This window comes from Panthera pardus, unplaced genomic scaffold (assembly GCF_024362965.1).
Source record: "Panthera pardus isolate Hobbes unplaced genomic scaffold, ASM2436296v1 HiC_scaffold_3, whole genome shotgun sequence".
Classification (NCBI taxonomy): Eukaryota; Metazoa; Chordata; class Mammalia; order Carnivora; family Felidae; genus Panthera; species Panthera pardus.
This window is the reverse complement of record NW_026526876.1, coordinates 13,689,436-13,713,012: the sequence shown is the minus strand read 5'-3', so window position 1 is coordinate 13,713,012 and position 23,577 is coordinate 13,689,436. Positions and strand designations below refer to the sequence as shown.

General features: G+C 58.1%; 2 protein-coding genes and 1 long non-coding RNA gene across 3 annotated transcripts; all 3 read right to left on the bottom strand.

The window, feature by feature from the left end:
- Window positions 1-836: 836 nt before the first annotated feature.
- On the bottom strand, window positions 837-2,732 carry DCXR (dicarbonyl and L-xylulose reductase). The gene is made up of 8 exons (XM_053892830.1): window positions 2,601-2,732; window positions 2,428-2,525; window positions 1,819-1,973; window positions 1,683-1,725; window positions 1,509-1,608; window positions 1,356-1,420; window positions 1,148-1,265; window positions 837-1,021 (listed from the first exon to the last, which is right to left on the bottom strand). The coding sequence occupies exons 1-8, from the start codon at window positions 2,650-2,652 to the stop codon at window positions 918-920; spliced, it is 735 nt and encodes a 244-aa protein (XP_053748805.1). The 5' UTR covers window positions 2,653-2,732; the 3' UTR covers window positions 837-917.
- Window positions 2,733-7,944: 5,212 nt separating this feature from the next.
- On the bottom strand, window positions 7,945-10,233 carry LOC109276755 (carbonyl reductase [NADPH] 2-like). The gene is made up of 8 exons (XM_019465874.2): window positions 10,100-10,233; window positions 9,526-9,623; window positions 9,268-9,422; window positions 9,137-9,179; window positions 8,950-9,049; window positions 8,769-8,833; window positions 8,424-8,541; window positions 7,945-8,334 (listed from the first exon to the last, which is right to left on the bottom strand). Exons 1-8 carry the CDS (start codon window positions 10,221-10,223, stop codon window positions 8,231-8,233), a joined length of 807 nt encoding a protein of 268 aa, XP_019321419.1. The 5' UTR covers window positions 10,224-10,233; the 3' UTR covers window positions 7,945-8,230.
- Window positions 10,234-12,069: 1,836 nt separating this feature from the next.
- Window positions 12,070-16,239, bottom strand: LOC128774255 (uncharacterized). The gene is made up of 2 exons (XR_008418791.1): window positions 15,689-16,239; window positions 12,070-15,276 (listed from the first exon to the last, which is right to left on the bottom strand). It is a non-coding gene; the product is annotated as an uncharacterized LOC128774255 (long non-coding RNA).
- Between the last annotated feature and the right edge of the window lie 7,338 nt (window positions 16,240-23,577).

Below are 23,577 nucleotides of genomic sequence, written 5' to 3'. Positions count from 1 at the left end.
AAACCGCCTTTATTAATAATTATATACACTTACAATGAGTCATATCAGAAAATGAGCAAATACTCCAAACACCCGTTTTTGTACACAATGCTATCGTCTAGGTGTGTGGGGTTACTCGTGCCCGTGGCATCTGTGTGGTGCGGACGCCACATGAAGGTGGGACACTGCACATCCGTCCCCACACATCTGCGCCCAGCCCCGCCCTCAGTAACATCAGATTGGGGGGGGTGTCCCTACCCTGTGGAGACCGGCAAGTTCGAGCAGGGCCTGGCGGATCGAATCGTTCAGGCCTAAGGCAGGAAGACACGCGGGTGACACATGGGCCAGCTCTCACGTGGGGAGTCCTTTGTGAGCCACAAAAGTGGGACGATGTCCTTCCAGTATTTGAAAACTGTCACCTGATCTGGCAAAGAGGTCGATCAGGTCGCTGACAAATTAGCGAAGTTCCAACATCCGTCTTCCTTGTTCCACTTCTGACTCGTTCATTAATGCCGATAAGCATCAACCGGTGTCTCCGTGCGGTTACACCCATGGAGCTGGTTGTCAGAACGCCGCTGCTTCCAGCCCACAAGCCTCCGGACGGAGCCAAAGGCCACCCTTGGTCAAATTCACCGCCGCGCTTAGGAGCTGGCCTCCTGGATGGCCTCGCCTCCCAGGCCCTGCCAGGAACTTGGCCAGGTCTGAAAAATCTCAGGCGCGGGAGCCAGGCTGCCACCTGGCCTGGGCTGTGAGTTGAACGGGTGCCTGCCCACCTGGGACTCATTCCCACCCCCCAGCACTGGGTCCTGCACCTCCCGACCCCTTGCCAGCGGCCTAGCAGTCAGTGTGCAAACCAGGCAGAAGAATCATGTTTATTGGAGAGATGGGGACAGGGGTGGGCTCAGCACGAAGCAGGGGTTACGTTAGGCAGGGGAGACTCAGGTGGCCAGGAAGCCTCCGTCCACCGGCACGGTGGAACCTGTGGTCATGCTGCTCCGGTCACTCAGAAGGAAAAGGATGACGTCCACCACATTCTCCACCTCTGTGGGCAGGGTGGAAGTCAGGGCACAGGTGGAGGGCGCTGCCCTCATCCTTCCCTCTCACTTCTCACCTAGGCGGGTATGGGGGCTACTGGTGCACCCCCCGGCTGGGCTCCTGCCTGACTCACCAGCGAACCTGCCAAGTGGGATTCGATCCAGCATGGCCTTGGCCTTCTGGGGGTCGCTCCAGTTGGCCTGGCCCATGGGGGTCATCACCACTGTGGGGTTCACCGCATTCACGCGGATCTGCACCAGGACAGACAGGAGGTCAGCAAGGCAGGCTAGGCGCCCAGGGCATGAGGGCTGGGTGTTGGGAGGCGTCCCAGGGGGGCTCACCTTGTGTGGCCCCAGCTCCAGAGCCATCACCCTGGTCAGCATGTCCATGGCACCCTTGGTAGAACCTGTGAGGAGTGGCGTGCCTGGAGCCCGACGGCTGCAGGCTTGGGGGTCGGTGGGGTTCGGGCGGGAGCACGTCTGGGGCTTACTCACAGTAGACGCTGTGGTTGGTTATTGCGCGCTGTGAGGCCTGGCTGGAGATATTCACGATGGCCCCCGGGGCCCCCCTAGCTATCAGGCCCCTCGCCACGATCTGGAATTGCAGAGGGAGCGTGAGGCAGCACTCGTCACCCACTAGTTCCCACCCCAGCCCTGAAGGCGGCTCACCTGAGACACCTGGATGACAGCCCGCAGGTTCACATCGAAGGATCTGGAGGCAGATGGAGAGACCCCGGTCAGGGACTGGGGCTGCTGCTGCAGGGGACAGCCCTGTCCCCGGGGGCGTCTACCCTGGTCAGCTCACGTGTCACACGCCTCCTTGGTGACCTCCAGGAAGGGCTGCAGCAGCGCCACGGCGGCGTTGTTCACCAGCAGGTCCACGGGGCCCACACTGCCCAGTGCCCGCTCCGTGGCGTCCCAGTCACCCAGGTCCACACACACGGGCTCCACCCCAGGACACTGTGCGTAGCGGGGGGAGGGACAGCTACCAGCGGCTCCCCGCCCCAAAAGGGGCGCTGCCTCGCCGATCTTTCAGCCTGACAGGGGGCGGGGCTAGAGGTCCCAGAGGATACCTTCTTGGGGTTCAGAACGCAGGCTGCTGAGGGAGGTGGTAGAGGACCTAACGCGGTCCCTGGGCATCTCCGGGCTTGGTGACCTGGAGGCTGGCCCCGCCTCCGGCCGGTCCACTTCCTGCGTCCCAAGGCCCCGGGCCGGCAAAGCAGCCATTTCTGCCTCCTTCCAAGCCCAGGGGGCGTTGCCGTTCCACCGGAGGCCGCGCGCCCTGGGAGGGGCTGCTCAGGGTCCTGGGTCAGCCCCTGCGCCCCGCGCCTGCGCGTCCCGGCCCTCTCGCCACCCCCACCCCCGCCCCGCCCGCCTCCCGCCGCCCCCGGGGCCGGGACAGAGCTGCGCCTACCTCGACGACCAGGCTGTCCAGGTCGGCCCGGGTCCGGCTCAAGGCCACCACCTGCACCCCCGCCGCGTGCAGCGCCTTGACAGTGCCGCGCCCGATGCCTGCGGGGAGCGCGGCTCAGTGCGTGCGTCCCCCGCCGCGGCCGCCCGCCGCCCCAGGCCGCCCCGCAGGCCCACCTTTGCCCGCCCCGGTGACGAGCGCACGGCGGCCCGCGAGCCCCAGGTCCATGACTGGCGTTCAGTGTCTGAGTGTGGCGGCCGTCGGAGGGCGCGGGGCGGGACGGCGGAGAGGCGGGGCGCGGAGGGGCCAATCACAGGCTGGTGTCCGGGTCAGGGGCGGGGACATGGAAATAGCACCGCCCAGGCGGGCGCCGCAGGCGCAAGGGAGTGGGGGCGGCGGGTCACCTGAGCCTGAAAGCTGTTTAGCGGCTTCCGAAAGCAGAGCCCCGGAGAGCACCGGTTCCCTGCCAAGATTGTTCCAGAAAAGATGTGCTGGTTAATACCAGAAAGAACGTGTAGCTACACGTGAAATGCAGAACTCAGCGCCAACATATCTTGCTTTGTTTCTGGGAAGAAAAGTTTGGCAAAAGGGATCGCATGACCCGCACCCCCACCCTACCCCATGGCTGACGCAGGTTCTCTCATAGTGCCCAAAGGGAAAGAGTTTGGACAACTAAATCAGCCTGAAGAAGCCAATGCCAACAAAGCCCCACCTTAACTTGGTGAGGTAGAGTCCCCTCCCTAAGGAAGGAAAAAAAACAAAAACAAAAACCTCAAGGTAACCTGGCTGTGCGCATACATGACAACATCCCTCAGGACCTTGTAACATGAGATCACTTAATCAGACTGCATGTTTGTGTGTTACCACATATGGGGGACAAAGAAGTAGAAAACACATTTGAAAAACTATGCCACGTGGTGCTTGGGGCTCAGTTCTTTGGGTACGAACCCAACTGAGCTGTGCTGGCAGGAATAAAGTTGCTTCCTGGGAAGTAAAACCTCAGTGTCGGGACTCTGTGAGAATCCTGCTACATTACTTGGGAACTCGTCCGGGATTCAGACACAGTGCGTTTCCACCTCCTTTGCTGCTGGGATAGAACCTCCGGGCGCCGGGGGACCACTTGACCCGCAGGAGGCTACCCCTCCCGGCTGGGGGTGAGGACCCCGTGTGCGCCAGCGGAGCCCGTGAGGCCCAGGGACCAGCTCAGGGAGCGCCCATCAGACTAGTATGAACCCAGGTTCGTTTTGGCAGACCTGCCCCTAAGAGGCAGAAGGGGAGCCTGGTCACCCCCCAGGGCTGCCTTAGTAGTTCCGCGAGGGGACTGGGCACAAAGCCGCAACTCCAGGGCGCTCGGCGGCGGGTTGGAGTCACCGTGTGTGTGACCGTGTGTGGGGACTGGTCTCTCATTCATTTCCTGGGTCAATGACTATGATAGTTAGAGCCAACTGTCTCTGGTTAGCTTACCTCAGAATGGGAGCTTTAAGGAATACTCCCAAGGGGCCAAAACTCCCTTTGTTTCAGGGAAATTCCCTGTCTTCTCCGGACTGACAGGCACTGCCTTATTGCACCAGTGAAAAACAAAACAAAACAAAAGAAACCTGGGGTCTGCTCCTCTGTCTGAGCCGACAAGACTTAAAACTGGGAATTCTCTTTCTCTGCCTTCTGCTGGCACCTCGCCTCTTCTGCCTTCCCCTCCCCCCCCCCCCCCCCCCCGTTTCTGCACCACTTGGGGGCGGCCTGCAGAACGGGCTCCCCAATGCCTCAGGCACATAACCATCCCACCCCAGAGGTCCTAGAGTGGAGACCACACACTTCAGATTTCCCCACCAGGACTCTAAGTAGCAATTAATCACGGGAAACAAATTGTCTTCGGTGGACCCAAGTAAAACGTATTCAGTGTTTAAGTTAATTTAAGTTTGTTGGTTTGATAGAGACAATGTTTATCAACATTAAAAAAAAAAAAAACAACTTTTACTCTACCTAGATTTGCAAACAAGCTCATGTGATCTCTGTTCCAATTTAACAAAAGGGTGACTTAAAGTAATGGTTAACTTTGTCTCATAGTTTTCGTGAGTAATTGTTAAGATAGCTTTCAAAGTCTTTGGTAACTTAAAACTGTTATGATGTCCTTGGAACCACAGTAGAGGGGACGGCCATCTTGCCAGTGTAATCCAACAAAAAGCCCCTAGTAGGGTGCCAGAACGAACTGGAGGTCAACCAATCACCGAGCGACAGCATGACCTGACATGAAAAAGGCCCACCCGGACCTAAACCCAGAGGAGCTGCAGCTTAAAAACCCCACCCCACCACACCTGGGTGCGGCTTCCCTGGCTCCTCTCTCTCTCTCCTTGAGTCACAGAACCTCGCCCGAGACCTTAGTTCCCAAATAAAGCCTTTGCTAAAATTTTTTAGCCTCTGACTCCTACCTTTACCCTGCCTTACGCCTGACCCTAACAAAAACGTTAAAGTTTTTGCTTGCATGATAAATTGGGTTTTAATTCATTGGCTATCTAACGAGACAAGAGGCTAAAGCACTAATTACTAAATTTTTTTTTTAACATTTTATTTGTTTTTGAGACAGGGAGAGACAGAGCATGAACAGGGGAGGGTCAGAGAGAGGGAGACACAGAATCTGAAACAGGCTCCAGGCTCTGAGCAGTCAGCACAGACCCCGACGCGGGGCTCGAACTCACGGACCGTGAGATCATGACCTGAGCCGAAGTCGGACGCTTAACCGACTGAGCCACCCAGGCGCCGCTAAAGCACTAATTACTAGATGTAGGTTTGCGCTTTTGACTTGTTGCAGAAAAACTAAAGATAGTTGGATCTGTTAAAAAACATGCTTTGTGCTTAATTGATTCGTAAGTTTGACATCTAAGAAATTCTGATGTAACAGTTCATAATTGATTACTACTTAGTTTTCACTGGAGACTAAGGTTTCTAAGAGTTAAAATTCTGCTAAATGTAGTTGAGACTGATGGAAATAAGGAAAGTAACTCTACATGTAGAAAACTAGACATATAAATAAATATAAGGTATGGAAATACATTTTTTGTTAAAGGTAAACAAAAAAAAAGTAATTTTGTTCTAAATAAGACTGGTTGTTTGGGGGAAAAAATGGCTCAGGTCAAAATCTAAAAGCAAAGGACAGTTATAAAAAGGTTTATGAAGAAAAATCTTTAAAAAATTGTACATATGGTCAGGAGGTCTAAGGTCAAATCTTTAAACTACGCTAAATTAGCCACTATCTTACAGACACAAAATCAAACCCCGGTGGCCTTCCTGGAAAGGTTAAGGGAGGCTCTCATTAAATATACACTGTGGGCCACTTGACCGACCCTTGGGTAGATTCTAACTGCTGTACCCCTACACCATCCCTTGTAAGCTTGAAGAAGCCAGAACGGTCATCATCCCTGTTCCCTCACAGCAGACACAGGCCCTGTTCCAGGGGAGGAATGAATAGGGAAAGGGTGAACATGAGGCAGAGAGAGACAAGGGACCTCAGGGAGGCAGACTACAGCTGCAGGTGGGAAGCTGAAGAAGCAGATGGGGTTCTCTCCTTGTGAAATCCCTTATGGGCACCCTCCCCCCCCATTATCAAGGGCATAAGGGGGGGATCTAAATGAGACAGGCAATCTAACCCTAAGACAACAGATGTGAGCCCTTGCGTCTACCCTAACCACCTTATACCACTGGGTCAGGGAGCGATTACCTGTGAGTCTGACCACAGAGGCTCACCCTTTTAAACCAGGAGATGCTGTATGGGTGAAGGAGCAGAGTGTCCAACCCCTAAAACCCCTCTGGAGAGGACTGTTCATTGTCATTTTGTGCACCCCTATGCAGGAAAGTAGCTGAAGCGGGTCCCTGGGTTCACTACGACAGAGTGAAGCCGGCATCTCGAAACTGGGAGTGCCTTCCTGATTCATCAACGCCGTGCAAGCTGACCACAGGAAGAAGCAATCTGCAACTCCAGAGGCTCCGGCCCCGGGAGACTGCAGCCCTGCTTTAGTCACTTGGAAGCCGACTGACCTACGCACGGCAGACGCTTGAGGAACCGACGGTCCGATGAAACAAGACTGTCCTTATTTTCTATATGTTTCCGCCTTGTTTTTCACTGTTACTATGATTCTTGGTCTCCTTTTCACCATAGGATTGGCTGAGGCCGCCCCGGGCCGGCTAGGAATGGGGGGAGAGGTTTCTGTTAGCACTCACTAGCCAAGCAGCAAACCGAAATGCTCAGTGCTATCTATCAAAATCGCTGGGCCTTAGATTGCCTGCTTGCTTCTGAGGAAGAAGTTTGTGAAAAGTTTAGCCTCAGCAACTGCTGCCTATAGATAATGAGGAAAAAGTCATAGAAAAGATCACAGATCAAATCAAAAGGATTACTCATGTCCCTGTCCAGACCTGGAGTGGTTAAAACCCCGGAGAGTTATTTGGAAACTAACTTTCAGGGGATTCAAAACTCTCATAAAAATTATCCTCCTAATTCTGGGAGGTTGCTTAATCCTACGGTGCTTAGCTCCCTTGGTTGTACGGTCTGCTTCCAGTCTCACTGAGGCCATGATTTAAAAAAAAAAAGAGGACAGCCATACATGAAATGATGCTATAGAAATATAAGCCTTTAAACCAAGATGGTGCTCTTTAACCCAAAATAGAGGGGTCCAAGCATCAAAGAGGGGAATGTGGTAGGGTTCCCTCCCTAAGGAAAACAAACAAAAAAACCCTCAAGGTAACCTGGCTATGAGCATACATGACAACATTGCTCACGACCCTATAACAGGAGACCACTTAATCAGACTGCATGTTTGTGTGTGTTACCATATATGGGAGACAAAGAAGTAGAAAATACATAAAAAACAAAAAAAACAACAACAAAAAAAAAACACACCACGTGGCATTCGGGGCTCAATTCTTTGGGTAGGAACCCAACTGAGCAATGCGGCACAAATAAAGTTGCTTCCTGGAAAGAAAAGCCTGGGTGCGGTGTCACCACTCTCTGTGTGAGAATCTTGCTACACTGGAAGGGAGAGGAACCCCTATCATCCAGGCCGGTTAGCAGACCACCAGCACTGTAAAAAAACTTGCACAGGATGGGATAGGAGGATCGGGGTCATCCGGGGTTCACGGTGGCCGGCAAGAGCAACCAGCATTGCTTCCTGAGCCTTTAGGGTCATTTACAGATAGATGTGACCCGGGGGTACATGGCATCTTCCCCAGATCCCAGACCCTCTAACCTCTCTGACCGGCGGAGCTCGGAGCAGCAGTGCTGGGCTGAAGGGCGGGGCCAGAGCCTCAAGGGGAGGGAACGTGGCTGCCCTCTGCCCAGGGCTGATTGGGGGGCTGGGGGAGGGGGCGGGGCACGGACAAAAGTCTCTGTGTAAGAAATCGCTGCCCTTCAGCTACAAGACAGGGTCGCCGTAGAGTCCGGCTGGCTTTAGGATCTGCGCCCTCATTTCATGGCAAGTGAAATGTGTGCTCCCCCTCCCTGACCCTCCCCTCCCAAACCCCGGCACGCAATGGTTCCAGAGAATGGCCTCCATTTATTTAGGGAAATCCAGCCGGCACAGCGGAGGACACAGTGGGTGGGGGCGACAGGGGAGGGTTTCATGGCAGCACGAGTGTGGATGCGGTGTGTGCCCAGATGCAGAGTCTGGGTGGGAGATGCGTGCGCGAGCGGCCTGGTGGTGAAGGCGTGGTGGGGCGGTGGGCGTGACCGGGGCGTGGCTGGGCGGTGGGCGGTGCGGGGCGTGGGCGGGCGGGGGGCGGGCCTGGTGCCCTGAGCGCCGGCTCCCCCGCGCCGGGCGCTCTAGGAAGCCAGGTACCCGGCGTCCACGAGTATGCCCGAGCCGCTGGTGGAGGCGCTGCGGTCGCTGAGCAGGAAGAGGATGCTGTTGACCACGTCCTCCGTCTCTGCGGGGATCGGCGGGGGACCGGCGGGATCAGCGCGGTGTGTCCCGGCCGCCCTGCTCGCGCCCTCCGCTCCCCGAAGCCCCGCTGACCTGCAAACTTCCGCAGGGGGTGACGCTCCTTCAGTTTCCGGGCGATCTCGGGGTCCGTCAAGACTTTCTGGCCCATGGCCGTCAGCACCACCGTGGGGTTCACGGAGTTTACCCGGATCTAGGGCCAAGGGGCGAAGACGGCGGCCTCAGCGAGTAGATGAGCCTCTGTGCTCCCCCCACCACCTGCGGAACTTGCTTACTGTGTTCAGTCAGTCGCTGCCCAGAGCCTTGGATGGTCCTCGGGCCTCTCCCATGCCGTCTGCCGCCCCTTACCATTGCCAGCCCCTACCCCTGCTCCCCAGCCCACCTTTGTGTGATCCCCAGGTCCTCCCCTCCCATGCCCACCTTGTACGGCCCCAGCTCTGCGGCCATGGCTCTGGTGAATACACTTATTGCGCCCTTGGTGGAGCCTGTGGAGGGAGGGCAGCACTGAGGACCCCTTAGCCCTCTCTGCACAGACGCTAAGCCCCAGCGCCCAGGATCTCCTCATGGATGGATGGGGTACGGGCTGGGCAGAGGGACTCACTGTAGACAGATAGGTTGGGGAAAGTGACATGGGCCACCATGCTGGAGACATGGACAATGGAGCCAGGCACTCCGCGGTGGATCATTCCCCGGGCCACGATCTAGAAACCAGGAGAGGGGCAGCCTGATCTCACTGTACTCCCGGCCGGGCCTGGTCATCCTTGGGCCTTGCTCCCCCACCGGCTCACCTGGGACACCTGCACCAGTGAGCGCAGGTTCACACTGAAGGTCCTGCAGAGGGCAGACAGAGCGTCCACGGCCACATCGGCCCCTGTCCTCAGCAACCACTCCCCAGTCCACCTGCTCTCCTACTCCCCACCTGTCGAAGACCTCCTTGGTGACCTCCAGGAAGGGCTGCAGTGGCACCACGGCAGCGTTGTTCACCAGCAGGTCCACGGGGCCCACGTTGCCCAGTGCCCGCTCCGTGGCGTCCCAGTCACCCAGGTCCACACACACGGTCTGTATCCCGGGACACTGTGGAGAGGCAGTGGTCAGTGATCAAGGAGGTGGTCCCAGCAGGCTCATGAGGCACCCGGAGCGTGTGGGGTCAGGCTTGGGCCGTGACCGGGCTGCTCACCTCCTCGGAGAGGCTGACTAGGTCAGCGTCGGTGCGGCTCACGGCTACCACTTTGGCTCCCAGGGCATGCAGGGCCTTCACAGTGTCCCTCCCGATCCCTGCAGGGGGGCACCGGGTGGGCAGATACCCCAGTACATCTGGGTCAAGGCTGAGGACTGAGGCTGCAGCCTCTTCCACTCAGGAAAGAGCAGTGAGGGGGTGCCAGCCAGAGTCAGAGGCTCGGCCGGCCAGGATCTGGCCAAGGGAGGCCCCAGAGAACAGCTCCTTTCCACTGAGCCCAGGGAAGAGACCCTGTCTGGATGTCCCCGTCTGCGTAGCCTGAACCTGAAGGCCACTGTCTCGGGTGGGGCGTCTTGCACTGACCAAGTAGAGGCAGTGTCCTGTCCCAGGGCAGCCTGCTGGGTGGTGGACGTCACCAGGGGCCGGGGTGTGGTAGGGAGGCAGGCACTGGCGGGGAGGGCCGTGACAGGCATGGAGGGACTCACAGACCCCAGCACAGGCCTGTGAGGCTTCAAGTCTGGCCACCTTACTCTCCACCTCGGCCCCTCCCGCACACCCACTTGCTCATATGTACCTTTCCCTGCCCCTGTCACCAGGGCCGGCAGTCCTCTGAAATTCAGTTGCATGGTGCTGACTCTGAGCCTGTGTGCAGCAGGAGAGGAGGGCAAGGAGGTTTTAAAGGCCTGTGGCGGGGCCATTGGGGTGCTGTGAAGGAAGGGGGGGGGGCTGGAGGCACAGGGCAGGGGCGGGGCATCATTGCAGTCTCTACTTCCTTGTTTACAGGAATCTTCTGCCCTCCCCAGCACAACCCAAAGGTGCTGGTCAAAAGCTGCACCACAAGGTTTGGAAAAGGAAATAAAGGGGCTTGTGGGTGGCTCAGTCGAAGTGTCTGACTCTTGAGACCGGCTCAGGTTGCGATCGTGCATCAGATTCCATGCTGAGCTTGGAGCCTGTGTGGGATTTTCTCCTCCTCCCTCTGCCCTTCTCCCCGACTTGCACTTTCTCTCCAAATAAATAAATATTTAAAAAAAAAAACAGAAAAGAAAAATAGGGGCGCCTGGATGGCTCAGTCACTTAAGCGTCGACTTCGGCTCAGGTCATGATCTCGCAGTTCATGAGTTCGAGCCCCGTGTCGGGCTCTGTGCTGACACCTCGGAGCCTGGAGCCTGCTTCCGATCCTGTGTCTCCCTCTCTCTGCCCTTCCCCCACTCACGCTCTGTCTGTCTCTCTCTCAAAAATAAAAATAAAGATTAAAAAAATTAACAACAGCAACAAAAACAGAAAAAAAATTAACCGTGGAGAAGGAATGTGGCCCTTCTTGGATGGTGGGGACGGATGGGCTGGAGCTGGCCCCTGGAAGCCTCGAGCAGGCGCCCCTGGATTATAGCCCAGGCATACTGGGTTTGAGGCCGTTCTCCTGCCCTGCTGACCCCGACTCCACCACGGCCCTAGTCTGTGGCCTCCAGAGTCTTCCTCACTGGCCCCTGGCCGGCCTAGGACACCCGCCCCCTGGCTTCCAAGCCCAGAGCCCAATCCTATCCACAGGTGTGGCCTCCCTACCGGCCTCATTCCCTCTCAGGTGTGGCTCGGGGAGGGGGTGGTTCTCCCGGCCGTCCTGTTTTGGCTCCCTCCCCCCACTCTGAAACTTCATCTTGGCACAAATCGGTGGACCCCTCTGGGCACCAGAGGCCTCACCGGGCTTCTCCTCTGTGCCACTGCTACCTGTGGGTTCTGATGGCGATTCCACTTCTGGCAGCAAGCCCCAGGCCTGTCCTGAGCACCTTCTGGTCCCCGGTCCCGGGCCTCACGGGACCCATGCCGCTGTCCACAGGGTCGGGGGTCAGGGCAGGGCACGTGACAGGTCTACCAGGCCCTCCCGATCCAGAGGTGTGCCCCACCGTCGCCCCCTCACTCAGACCCGGCCAGCGCCCCAGGAAGAGAGGCTCCCGTCCTAAAGCCCATCCTGCCTCTCGGAGACCCCCTCAGTCCTGCAGACCCAGCTGGGCTTGCCCTCTGGGCGCGTCCTTGGCTGGCGAATCGTCGGCGAGTGAAATGGAGGGACTCCTTGCCCTGACACAGGTAACTCATGCGGTCTGGCTTTCTTCCCAGACACCCGTTGGACATTTGTTCCCAAGAGGGACTCACGGTGCCACCTGTGGGGGTGGGACAAGGAGCCGGTCCCGTGTGCGAATGAGGCTCCAGAGAGCACGTTAGCCAGGTGCCTGGGAAGCGCCTTTCTGCAGCGCGGGGCTGAGCTCTCATCTGCGGGACCCACCCGCAGGTCTCTGAGATCCCCAGGAGAGAGCACACCTGCTTCCGCCCCTCTCTGAGCCCTGGGGTCCGGCTTCCACGTGGCCTGGGGGACAGTCCCCAGCCCCCTGCCCACCCTTTGCCTGATCTGCTAGCAGATCCCTCTGGGGAGTGTTCTCCCAAACACCCACAGCTTCAAATTGCCTCCCTACATCCCTCAACCCACACCCCGAATCAGGACACCCGGCAGCACCTGCCCCACTCCACCGAGGCCACCACGACATTCCAGACACATTCAAGTGCTACGGATCATTTTTATTCTGAAATCATTCAGGATTGCAAGGATAGTACAACCGTTTGCTCTGAACCGTTTTGAGAGTAGTTTGAAAAACTAGCACCCTATCGCCCGCAAGTAGCTTAGTGTCTGTTTCCTTCAAATGGACATTATCCTGCACACACACACACACACACACACCAGCCAAGGGACTAACACCACATGTCCCCACCATGTGTCCTCAGCTCCCTTTCAGGTCTTAAAAATTGTCCCAGTGACGTTCTTGTCGTAAAGAACGGCTTCATTGAGGTACAGTCGATAGATAATCAGAAATTCAACTGAGCAAATATTGAACATCTGACTTTATTAATCAGTTCGTGGATTAGGCATCATCTCATCCCCAAGCAGAGAGGAACTCCGTTGAGCTGCAGAAAAGGAAGGGTTTTTAAGGAAGAGAGGGAATGGAAAAAAGGAAATTAGTAGCAAAGTGCATTGTTTTAGGCCAGGTGGCCCTCCTAAGGGGAACAGAAGGGGTCCCTCAGTACATGTCCTGGTGCTGACCAGGGCATTCCCCGGTTGACTGGCTAACGGGTCCCTGACGTGAGTGACTACATTTGGGGCCTCGCGGTTTCCTTTTTACCAATACTAAACTGCACAGATTTAACGTACAGTGAGAGCAGCTGGGGCCCAGCCCCGCGAAATCATCACCACAACCGGGGTCATAAACAGACCGATCGGCTCCCCAGGCTTCCTCGTGTCCAGCCGCTTCTGTGCTTGTGGTGGCAACACGTGGCCCAAGCCCCTGCCCCCAAGCGCCCCAGCGTGGGAAGACTGCTCCCCATTGCCCCCCGCCCCCCCCACTCAGCGCATCCCCGGAACTTAACTCTCCTGGCTGACCGGAAACGCCCCATTTCAGTTCTGGGTAGTGAAAGGGCCCAATCCAAGGTCACCGTTGTTGGGGCTGGCTCATCCCTCTTGTCTCCCTCACTCCAGGACACTCTTCAGTCTTTCCTTGGCCTTTATGACCTTTTGGAGACTGGAGGTCGGTTCTTTTGCGGAAAGTCCCTCAGCTCTGCCTTGCCCGGGGTCCATCGCGATTAGATGCTGCGTGTCTCTGGTCAGGAGCGCCAGGGAGGCGGCGCCCTGTCTCACAGGGCGCCGTCAGCTGGTGACCTGTGTCACCACCGGTGCCGTTAGCTCCCACCCAGGGGTGGAAGGTGACGGCACTAGACCTCACAGCTTGGTCCTTCACACTAAGAAGAACGTGGCTGCTGCAGCTTCGTGTGTCCTCTGAATCGCGGGCAAACTGTCCCTGTGGTCACACGGACTCGGAAGTACACAGGGAAAGGAGTTCTGGGTCCAGGGGCGGCCGTGCGCAGCACGCACCCACCGGTGCGAACTCGCCACGGAGCGCTTCGCTTCCGGGGAAAGCCAGGAGCAAGATGTGCCTGACGTCATTCAGCCAACAGCCCACGCTGGACACGTGCTGCCCTGGACCGCACGGGCGGCGCATCCCTTCTTGTGGCTCAGCCACCCTGTAACTGACACGGAAGGCGGGCCACTGCTGGCTCAGAGGGTGGCAGATGGGGTGGGACCAGGAGGAGGGGAGAGCAAGCAAACGGGCTGACAGGCACGCGAAAGCGCACACAAATCACAACGGAATGGCCGTGGCGCTCTTTCCTGCAACCGGCCACGTGGCCACACGGTCACAACTACTGTGCACCCGCCACCAGCCCGCGCTTCTTTGCCCTCGGCTGACCCGGGCTCCTCGCCTGCTGGAGGAAGAGCCCAGCACTCGCACGGCTCTGACTGCGCCCCGGCCCTGCTACCTCTGTGGCGATCACTATCGCGTCGTCTCTGGGGACTAAGCGTCGCTCGGAATCCCTGCCCCCGTTGAACTCCGGAAGCCCGGCTGGACGGCCACCGTTCCGACCGAGCGCGGCCGCAGAGAAGAGCCCGATGGGAATTTATGTCCCAAAAGGGTGCTGAGAAGGGCGTCCCCCGGGCTCCGGGTCCGGCAAAGTCGCTCCCGCGGGAACGTTCCAGTCTCTCTGCGCCCGTGGGCACCTTCCCGCACAGCGTGCCACGGAGCCCGCATTTCCAGAGGGTTCTGGCGGCCACCCTTGTGCCCGGTCCCCGTCCTCCGGGCAAGCGCGGGCAGACCCACAGGCTGCCACGCGTGCGGCGGGCAGGCTCTGCCCAGGGAGCCACGTGCACGTCTGCGTGGAGCTTCCTGCTCCTTCCGCACCGGCCCCACACCCTGGCGCCCATTGCACACAGATGTGTCCCCGCTCCTGTGCATCTGAATCGGCAAACCCGGGCGATTGCTCTGGTGAGCCTCCCGCCTCTTCTCACGTCCCACCGGGACCTCACGTCCATCGAGTCTGCCGAGGGGTTAGAGCAGGGGGGGTGGGAGGGGCGTGCACCTGCGAGGACCAGCAGGCTCCGCAGGGGACCCTCTCTGGGGCCGCCGTGACCGCTTCTTCAGGCAAAGAGACGCTGAGCTCCTGGGACACTTAGGGGTTCACCGCGTGCGTCCGTGTGTCCGGTCCGAGACTTCCGGGCCCCGCTCTTCACCAACTGTTGCTGTAGCGTTGACACAGGGTCCCTGGGGAGTGAGGGGTCTGTTTGCACTGTAAGGGTGAGGCTTTGTGCGGCCGCAGAGGGGCGGCGTGTCTTCTAGGACTCAGGTCCCTCCTGTGGGCCTGGGGCTGGGACGACCCCTCCCCCCGCACCCGCAGCACCAGGAGGCCCTTGGGACCTGTGCCGGGAGTGGCCACCTGCCACACCCCATGTGCCCCAGCATCCCAGCTTCCGCCGGGGTCTCTCAGAGCCGGGCCGAGACCACGAGGGTGAGTGACGGGGCCCGCGTCGGGGGGCAGAGGTGACAATGTGCAGGCCGGGCAGACCCCCGGGGGCCGGAGACCGGGCAGAGGGACGAGGCGGCCTGGGGGCCTCGCACAGCCCCACGCACACCTGCCCCAGCTCACACACGTACACACCCACCCGCACGCGTTCCCCACCCCTAGGCGCACCACACACACATATACTTGCCCCCACGCCTGCTTTACTGACTGTTTTCTACCCCTGAGATTCTGAGTTCTTCAGCTCACCAAATCAGCCCTCCGGGGGCCTGCCTCTGCCTTCTGGCTTCCGGCCTTGGGCCTCTGCCCTCTGCCCTCTCGCCTCAGGCAGACTGCGGAGGCTGTCTTCCCAGGGATACGGCCCTGAGTCAAGAGGGTGAGGGCACTTGCACCCCAGGGCAACAGCGGAAGGGGCGTCCATGCCCGGAGCAGGGCTGTGGAGCAAAGGTTTGCCAGGGGCCCTCACACCTGCCCCGGTGCCCGACTCAGGCTCATCAGAGTCTCCGAGAGGAAGGTCACGAACCGCATGACCACCCACCCACCGCAGGCCGGCCTGTGCTCTGCACTGGAGGTGCGTGTGGCGGACCCACCGGGGACGGGGACGATGAAACGGGCCACAAGAAGGGTGTGACCCAGGCTGTGGCGGGGGCGCCCGTGCAGGGAGCCCCCACCCGGGGCCGGGGCGAGGAGCGGGCGCCCACCTGCTTGGCAAAACGCCAGGCCTCTAGTATTGCGGGTGGTAGAGAATTCGCGGCCCAGAGAGGTCCGCCCTCACCTCTGCTCCTGGGACGCGACCTCCAGGCCTCTGCAGGGTCCCGCCTGCCAGGCATGTCTTGGCTCGCCTGGGGGCCTTGGCCACGGGGTGGTCTCAGGTGCGACTTGCGCGGGGGGCTTCAGGAGACGTAGTATCAGGCCCAGCCTCTGGGGACGGCTGGGGTCTAAAGGTCGGCCAGCCACACAGGCGGTAAAAACCCTGGACACCGAGGGCTCAGGCAAGCCTCCCTGGCTGGCAGTGTTTTGCGCGCGTTGTCACATGTCAGGACTCTGAGGGGAGGAGACAGTGGGAAGCTGCCCCCCACCCCTGCCCAAGCTCTACCTCGGTCTCTCCCTGTGGTGAGAAGGCCTGGGAGGAGGACTTCGTCTGGATCACGCAGCAGGTGCTGTGAGATGGGGGGCAGGGGGGAGGGCAGGGAGAGGCCTCGGGTGCCCAGGGGCACCACATGAAAAGCCTGGCTGCAGCTGGACAAAGGTCGTTCCCAGGCCTCTGGGCTTGCTTCTCAGGCTCTGTCCTTGAGGTCCTCGAGAGGGAGGGAGGTTTTAGTTGACTTTGAGGAGAGCACCCTTGAGTAGACCTGCCTGAAACCAGACCTGGCCACTTGAACTGCAAAGAGGACACTTGAGCGGGGTGGGGCGGAACTGAGTCAGAGCTGGCTCGGATCAGGGACAGGTGGGCTCCCGGTGGGGGGAAGGGACTTCCCACCGAAGGGCCAGCCCCTGCGAGGCCCACTAGAAAAGGCTGGGCTCCAGGCTGTGCTCAGGCAGGGTATGGAGGCCTCCGGGAGGCTTGGGCACCGGACAGGCCTGTAAGGAGGCCACCCGCAGTCCGGATCCCACCCTGCTGTCTGGGCTGGAAGGTTTTTCGTTGGGAGGGCCTGGAAAATTCCATGGCTGGGAGGTGCGGGCGGGCACGGTCTCTACACCTACAGAATGTGGACACAGTGCTTAGAAACCAAGGCCGTCTCCCGAAGGGCATTTCGGTGCCACGGGGGGTGCAGGTGCCCTTGTGCTGGTCGCGCTGAGCAAGTGGCAGCCTCCCGCTGTGGGACCCGGCCCTGCCCCAGAGCCAGAGCCACAGCCCGGTCGTCACCCACGGCTCAGGCCAGAGCCTGCATCTGTTCCAGACCTTTCCTCAGCGCCACTGGCCACCTGCTGCCCACCAGGACCCGCTGGTTCTACTTCAGGAGGAGTTCTTGATCTGCCCGTGCCCCCACTTCCCTCTCCCCGAGGCCGGGTCACCCGCACTCTCGCTGGCTCCCAGCCGCGTCAGCCGGTAGAGGCCCGGGCTCTCTCCCCACTCGCCGCAGCTGCTCCGTCCACCTTCTCAAATGTGGGCCCAGGAAGCCGAGCTGGCACGTCAGCTTCTCTGAGGGTCGTCCCTCTGGGTCCCCGCACCCCCGCTGTGGCTCCCGCCCCCACCGCATCCACTCTGTGACTTGCGACAGGCAGGACCCCAGCACGACAGGGTGCTCCGCCATTATTTCCCTAGCACTACGCTGCGTAGCGAAGGAACGATGAGTGAGCGAATGGATGGCACGTTCTAAGACAAGGGACTGCCAGCTTGTGGCTGCAAAGAGCACAGGCTGTGGGTGCCGGCACGGGACGCTTGTGGCCGAGCTGGTAGGGAAGGACAGGCACGGGCACGTACAAGATGACCACAGGAGAGACCTCTGCCTCCACAGCTGGCCCGCGTCCGAGACTGGGGGGAGTACTGTGTCACAGTCAATAGGACAGTTATCAGGACAGCACCGTCGACGGTGACCTGTCCTGGACATAGGGCCCCGGAATCCGTAAGTGGAGATCAACAAAACACAAACCACCCAGAGCAGCATCAGGCTGAAGGCAGCACGAGGGGGCTTCCTGGAGGAGGCAAGAGGCAGGCGCAGCTGAGAGAAAGCTGGGAGGGGGAGAAAACCTGTCCAGGTCACTGGACACAGGCCCCCACTCCTCCCTCACTGGTCGTGTGTGCACACATGCACCACCACATGTGAATGTGAGCACGTGTGCTCGGGCACTCACACGGGGACACACACGGACACGTGTGTGCGCACACAGGCACACGTGTGGCAGCACTCGCGTGTGCTCACGTCTGGCCAGAGGGACGGAGGTTCATCCGTGACGCCGGGCTGAGCCAGGAGTCAGGCTTAGCCACATCCTGTCACTGTGTTTAGGGTCCACTCTGGCACTCCCCATGGCCGGTCACACAGGCCGGTCTCAGGGGAGGACGGGCCAAGGCACGTTGGCTGCTCTGACCGGCTCTGGGTCAGGTGCCTCCGGGGACGCTGCTAAGCCAGATTTGCACCTGGGCCAGGAGCTCAGCCTGGTCTTGGAGCCTTTGAATACACCCAGAGGTAAGACTGGGGATGCTCGCCTCACTGGGGCGGAAGCCGAGGGCCGCCTCAACAGCGCATTTTGTTTTCTTCTGGACGCCGAGGGGACAGAAAAGACCTAAGCCCTCCAGGACCCCATCATCTCTGGGCATGAAGGTCTGTGTGGCCGGCAGCTGGCAGGGGTGACGGTCCCACGCCGACCGCACGGGGCACCCAGGTCAGATCTCTCCCCCTGGGCCTCTGTGCCCCCAGCAGGGAGTGGGATCCAGGGCTCAGGTCACCCCAGGAGCTCAGTTTGAGGGAGGCTTTGCCTCCGGGGGTGTCTGTGGGCTCAGTGCCAGGCCTCTCCTGCCTCAAGCACCCCCCTGTGGAAAGGTGTTCAGGCTCGTGGGCACCATAGAGAAAGGGTTCCTGCAAGGTTTACTTTGAGGGCCTTGGAGCCGGCACCCTCCGTCGGGCCACGTGGGAGGCACCGCCCCAAGTTGGAGCGTGAGCCACGAACCACAGCCCGAGAAGCCAGTCGACGAGCCCACTAGCTTTCCTGTGTGGGCTTGTTCTTATCTTCACCCACCGTGGCCAGTCCTCACCACGTCGCTGGGGCCCGGAGCCTTAGAGGGAGAGTGATGGACACCTGGGGAGGGGCCACGCTCAGCCAGTGGCACTGGCCGAGTCAGCCGGCCGTGGAGGCAACGATCACAGCTGAGGTTCGGGACTTCTCCGGCCTTCCCACCGCTGCCTGCACCTGCCGTCTCCCGAAAGCCCCGACCCCGCTCCTGAGGGTAGAGGGTCTCCCCTCTCCCGGAAGCTGATTCTTTCACAGCCTGGCACCAGGGCTTTGGAAAATAAGAGGGAGACCTTGGGTGTCAGGGTTATTGGGCAGGGGTCCGTTCCCTGGAGGCTTCTGGGTCCTGGGGACACTGCCTGCCTTCAGACTGCTGACAGCTTCTCTGGTGGGAAAAGGCCTGAGGACGTCTGCTCCCCCCACTATGACGGGATGATAGCATAATGTGTAAGGTGCAGATGGGGAGCCCTGGCCGCGGGTCTCCTTTGCCAAGAGACTAAGCTCTTTCCAGTAGGGGAGTGTTCGGGCGGGTTTGCCGGAGGCACAAGGGCTCTCTGCCAGGGTGAGGGTAAGGCAATGCTCCTGGGAAAAGCCATCTTGCCTACTCCCAGGGTTAGGACGAGGGATGCCGAGCTCGGGAGGGGCATCAAGTTTCCTGCCAGCAGGCACTGGGTTCTCCATCCTGCGGCCTTGCTCAGTGCATGGAGAGGATGGTCCCTTCCCCCAACATGACGGTGTCCCTGGGGAGTCCGACGACCTCCTTGGGAGCTGGCCCAGCTTAGGTGAATTTCTGTCTCTTAGGCCCCAGCAGACCCTCCACCAGCTAGTGCTTCCTCAAGAACAGCTATAACTCGCCCCTCGGATCAGAGTAGGATAGGTGAAAAACAGACTGAGATTTACAACACACTGTCCTCTCCATGAGCTAAAAACGTGGGGCCAAACAACCACAGACATTTGCCTCCAGGGGTGATCGATGGATCGATCGATTGGTTTAGAGAGCACGAGTTGGGGAGGGGCAGAGAGAGAGGCAGAGAGAGAATCCCAAGCAGGCTCCGCGCTGTCAGCACAGAGCCCAACACGGGGCTCAAACTCACAAAACCATGAGGTCATGACCTGAGCCGAAACCAAGAGTCGGTTGCTTAACCGACTGAGGCACTCAGGCGCCCCTCCATTGGTGATGTTTTAACAGGTTTCCAGACTACCCTTCCCGCTGTAAGTAACTGTGGAGCCTGACGAAATATGCCCAGTAGTTGTTTTCCGGAAGTGGATAATAGGCAGCACAAGACTTCCGTCCCTGGTGGATAGAAACCCCTAAGATTAGACCCACGGATGCTCTGCCCGGGGTAGCCCCTCCACCTGAGGGGCAGGGAGCCAGAATCCAAGAAGAACATATGATCCTGCCAAGCAGAGGAAGCAGATCAGGATTTGAGGCAATTGAAGGGGCTGGGATCTTCAGGCCTGGCGTTAGAGAGGAGGAGGCTGCACCCAGAGGTCTGTGGGTGGTCTCTGTCTGGTTCCCTTCTAGACCACGGCCGAGGATAGGGCTGTACATGTGCAGGGTAAGATTACCCAAGAGGGGTTAAAGACAGACAGAGGAGTAGTTGTGGACCAGTGTTGGGGACCTGGGAACTCTGGCCCAGCCAGAGTAGACACGGCTTGTCAACACCTCGTTCACTCCCTGGGCATCCGCCTAAGACCTGGAAAGTCTGATCCTTATAAGTCAGGGCCACTAGAGGCAAGCTTACTCTTCTCTCTCTGAAGCCCTAATAAAATGTACAGGGGTGACAGTTCGGAGACCGAATCCCACTAAGTCAGAGGCCCTGGGGAAACACGATAAGTTTTGCACAGATAACCCTAAAAAAGCACAAAACCAAAACTAGACGAGTTTAAAATGATCAGTCAGTAATTAAACTGTCTACCAGAACAAACATCAACACTCTTCAGAGGAAGATAACAGAATCCAGACTTTCTATGGCATATCATCTGCAATGTCCAGTACACGTGAAAATTTTCTAGAAATGAAAAGAAACGGGCACCTGGCTGGCTCTGTGAGAGGGGCATGCAACTCTTGATCTTGGGATTATGAGCTCGAGCCCTACTTTGGGTGTAGACATTATTCAAAGAAATAATTTTTTTTTTAAAGTAAAAGAAATGAAAAGAAACAGGAAAATATTATCCACAGGCAAGGAAAAAGCAGCCAGTTAAAAAAAAGACTGTCTTGATTTACCAAATAAGAGTTTATTTTTTAAAAACTTTTAAAGTTTATTTATTTTGAGAGAGAGAGAGAGAGAGAGAGTGAATGCAAGTGGGGGAGGGGCAGAGGGAAAGCGAGGGAGAGAGAAAACCCCAAGCAGGCTCCATGCTGCCAGTGCAGAACCCGACACAGGGCTCGATCCCATGAACCAGGGGATCATGACCTGAGTTGAAATCAAGAGTCAGATGCTCTACCTACTGAGCCACCCAGGCCCCCCTATCAAACAAGACTTTAAAGCAGGTATTACAAACATGTTCAAAACGTTATGGGGCGCCTGGGTGGCTCAGTTGGTTGAGCGCCCGAGTCTTGATTTCCACTTGGCTCGGGTCATGATCTCCCGACTGTCGGGAGGACTCCCAGCTGCAGACGCACTGGCACGTGCTGGCTGACAGCCAGAATGTTCCTCTCACAGCCACAAGTGCTCAGTAGGAACGCGACCGGCCTCGGCACGCTCGGCGTCACCGGCAATCGGTACCCACCAGGCCCGCGCTTCTCCACGCTCCCGTGTGACTTCAGGCCAGTGGCACGCGGGCAAAGGAATGTGTGTCCCTTCTGGGCCCCTGGTGGGCACGTCAGGCATCTCATCACTCTTGTCTCTGCCACTGTTCTGGCCGATGCTGGGCCGCTCGGAAACCACAGCTGCTGGGCCCAGGGGTAAGGGGCCGGGTCCTGACTCGCACAAGCCCCCGCGTGGTGTGGACAGACGCACGGTCAGGGTGCAGTCATTTCTGCCCGGCGCCGAGCCCGTCCTGACCAATGCTCCATGACGGCTTCTTGTTTTTTTAAGTAAAAGCAACGAATAATCTAATTCTAGCACTTGTTGTTGAGAAGCCTTGTCCCCATCGGACTGCTCTGGGGACCGTGTTGGAAACCTTACGACGGTGCCCAGGAGCATCCGCGTCTGGGCTTCGCTCCGCACCTCCTGAGGCCGCCTGTCCACCTGCACCAGGGCCATGCTGTCTCGATTCTGTGGCTCCGCCCTGGGCCTTGAAGTCAGGCTGTGTGAGTCCTTCCACTTTGTCCTGTTCCCAGATTGCTCTCTGGATCCCACGTGCTGAGCGTTTCCACACAGACTTTAGATTCAGCCGATTAATGTCTTTGTGTCGTGTTTGTCTGATTTTGGGGCCAGAGTCACGCTGGCCTCACAAAATAAGGGAAAACATCCCCTTCTCTGTTTCCCGGAAGACTTTGTATAATATTGATGTTACTCCTTCCTTGAATGTTTGGTAGAACTCACCAATGAAAGCACCTGATCTTGGATATTTCCTTGTGGGAATGTCTTTGTTAATACATCGCAATTACGTAATACATATGGGCTGTTCCGATTTTGAATCTTATTGGCTCACTTTCTAAATAACGTCTTTATTGAGATATCATTTGTATCAAAAGGTGTATGGTTTGGGGCACCTGGGTGACTCAGCCGGTTGAGCGTCTGACTTCGGCCCGGGTTGTGATCTTGTGGTTTGTGAGTTTGAGCCCTGCCTCGGGCTGGCTGCTGTCGGCACAGAGCCTGCTTTGGGTCCTCTGTCCCCCTCTTTCTGCTCCTTCCTCACACCCTCTCCCTCAAAAATAAATAAGCATTTAAAAAAAGTGTATGGTTTCGAAGCGTGCAATTCAGTGGTGTTTATTATATTCGCAGAGTTGTGTAACCACTACCGCTGTCTAATCCCAGAAGGTTAATCCCCATTATGCACGGTGGGATGGAGTCGCCACAAATACGGAGTTAGCTAATACTGAGCCACTGTTCTTAGAGGAAGTGCACACACGCAGGGGCACATGCATGCACATACAGGCATGTGCCTGCGGGCACACGTTACATAGATGGTAGGTAGCCCTGTAACTCAGAAAAACAACTCCTACTGGTGGATTCTATTTTACAGAAGAGAAAGTGAGGTTCAGAAACCTCGGGTGAACTTGTCACTCGGCCAACAGGTGCCGGAGTGGGGATTCACAGCTGGTGCGCCTGGCCGGAGCCGCTCGCCCGCCCTGCACCGAGGCTGTCTCCATCCCGGGGCCTCGCCTGGCTGGACCTCAGCCGGGCACACGCAAACCTGGCGACTCGGTCATTATTCGCGTCTTCAATTGACCAGGAAAGCAAGCACTGATTTTGGGATTCCAAATGTCATGAAGCGAGCAACCTTTCTTTTTTTTTTTTTTTTTTTAATTTTTTTTTTTTTCAACGTTTTTTTTTTATTTATTTTTGGGACAGAGAGAGACAGAGCATGAACGGGGGAGGGGCAGAGAGAGAGGGAGACACAGAATCGGAAACAGGCTCCAGGCTCCGAGCCATCAGCCCAGAGCCTGACGCGGGGCTCGAACTCACGGACCGCGAGATCGTGACCTGGCTGAAGTCGGACGCTCAACCGACTGCGCCACCCAGGCGCCCCGCGAGCAACCTTTCAAACACAGAATCTGCCAACGCGTGTTCTCATTGTCCCGAGAAGGCCCGCACCCCATCGGCAGCCGCTCCCCGCACACTCCGAAAATTTACAAAATTTTGAACTTTTTCTGATTATACATCTACTGTGTGTCCATTATAACACATACTTTGTGGGGGGCCTGGGGGCCTAGCTCAGGTCATGATCCCCCAGTTCTGCGCTGACATCGAGGAGCCTGCTTGGGGTCCTCTCTCCCTCTCGCTCTCTGCCCCTCCCCCGCTTGCACGATCTCGCTCAGAATCAACAGTGAAAAAAAAGAAAGCTGCTGTTTGGTGGTGTCGCTGTCCCCGGGGGGGGGGGGGG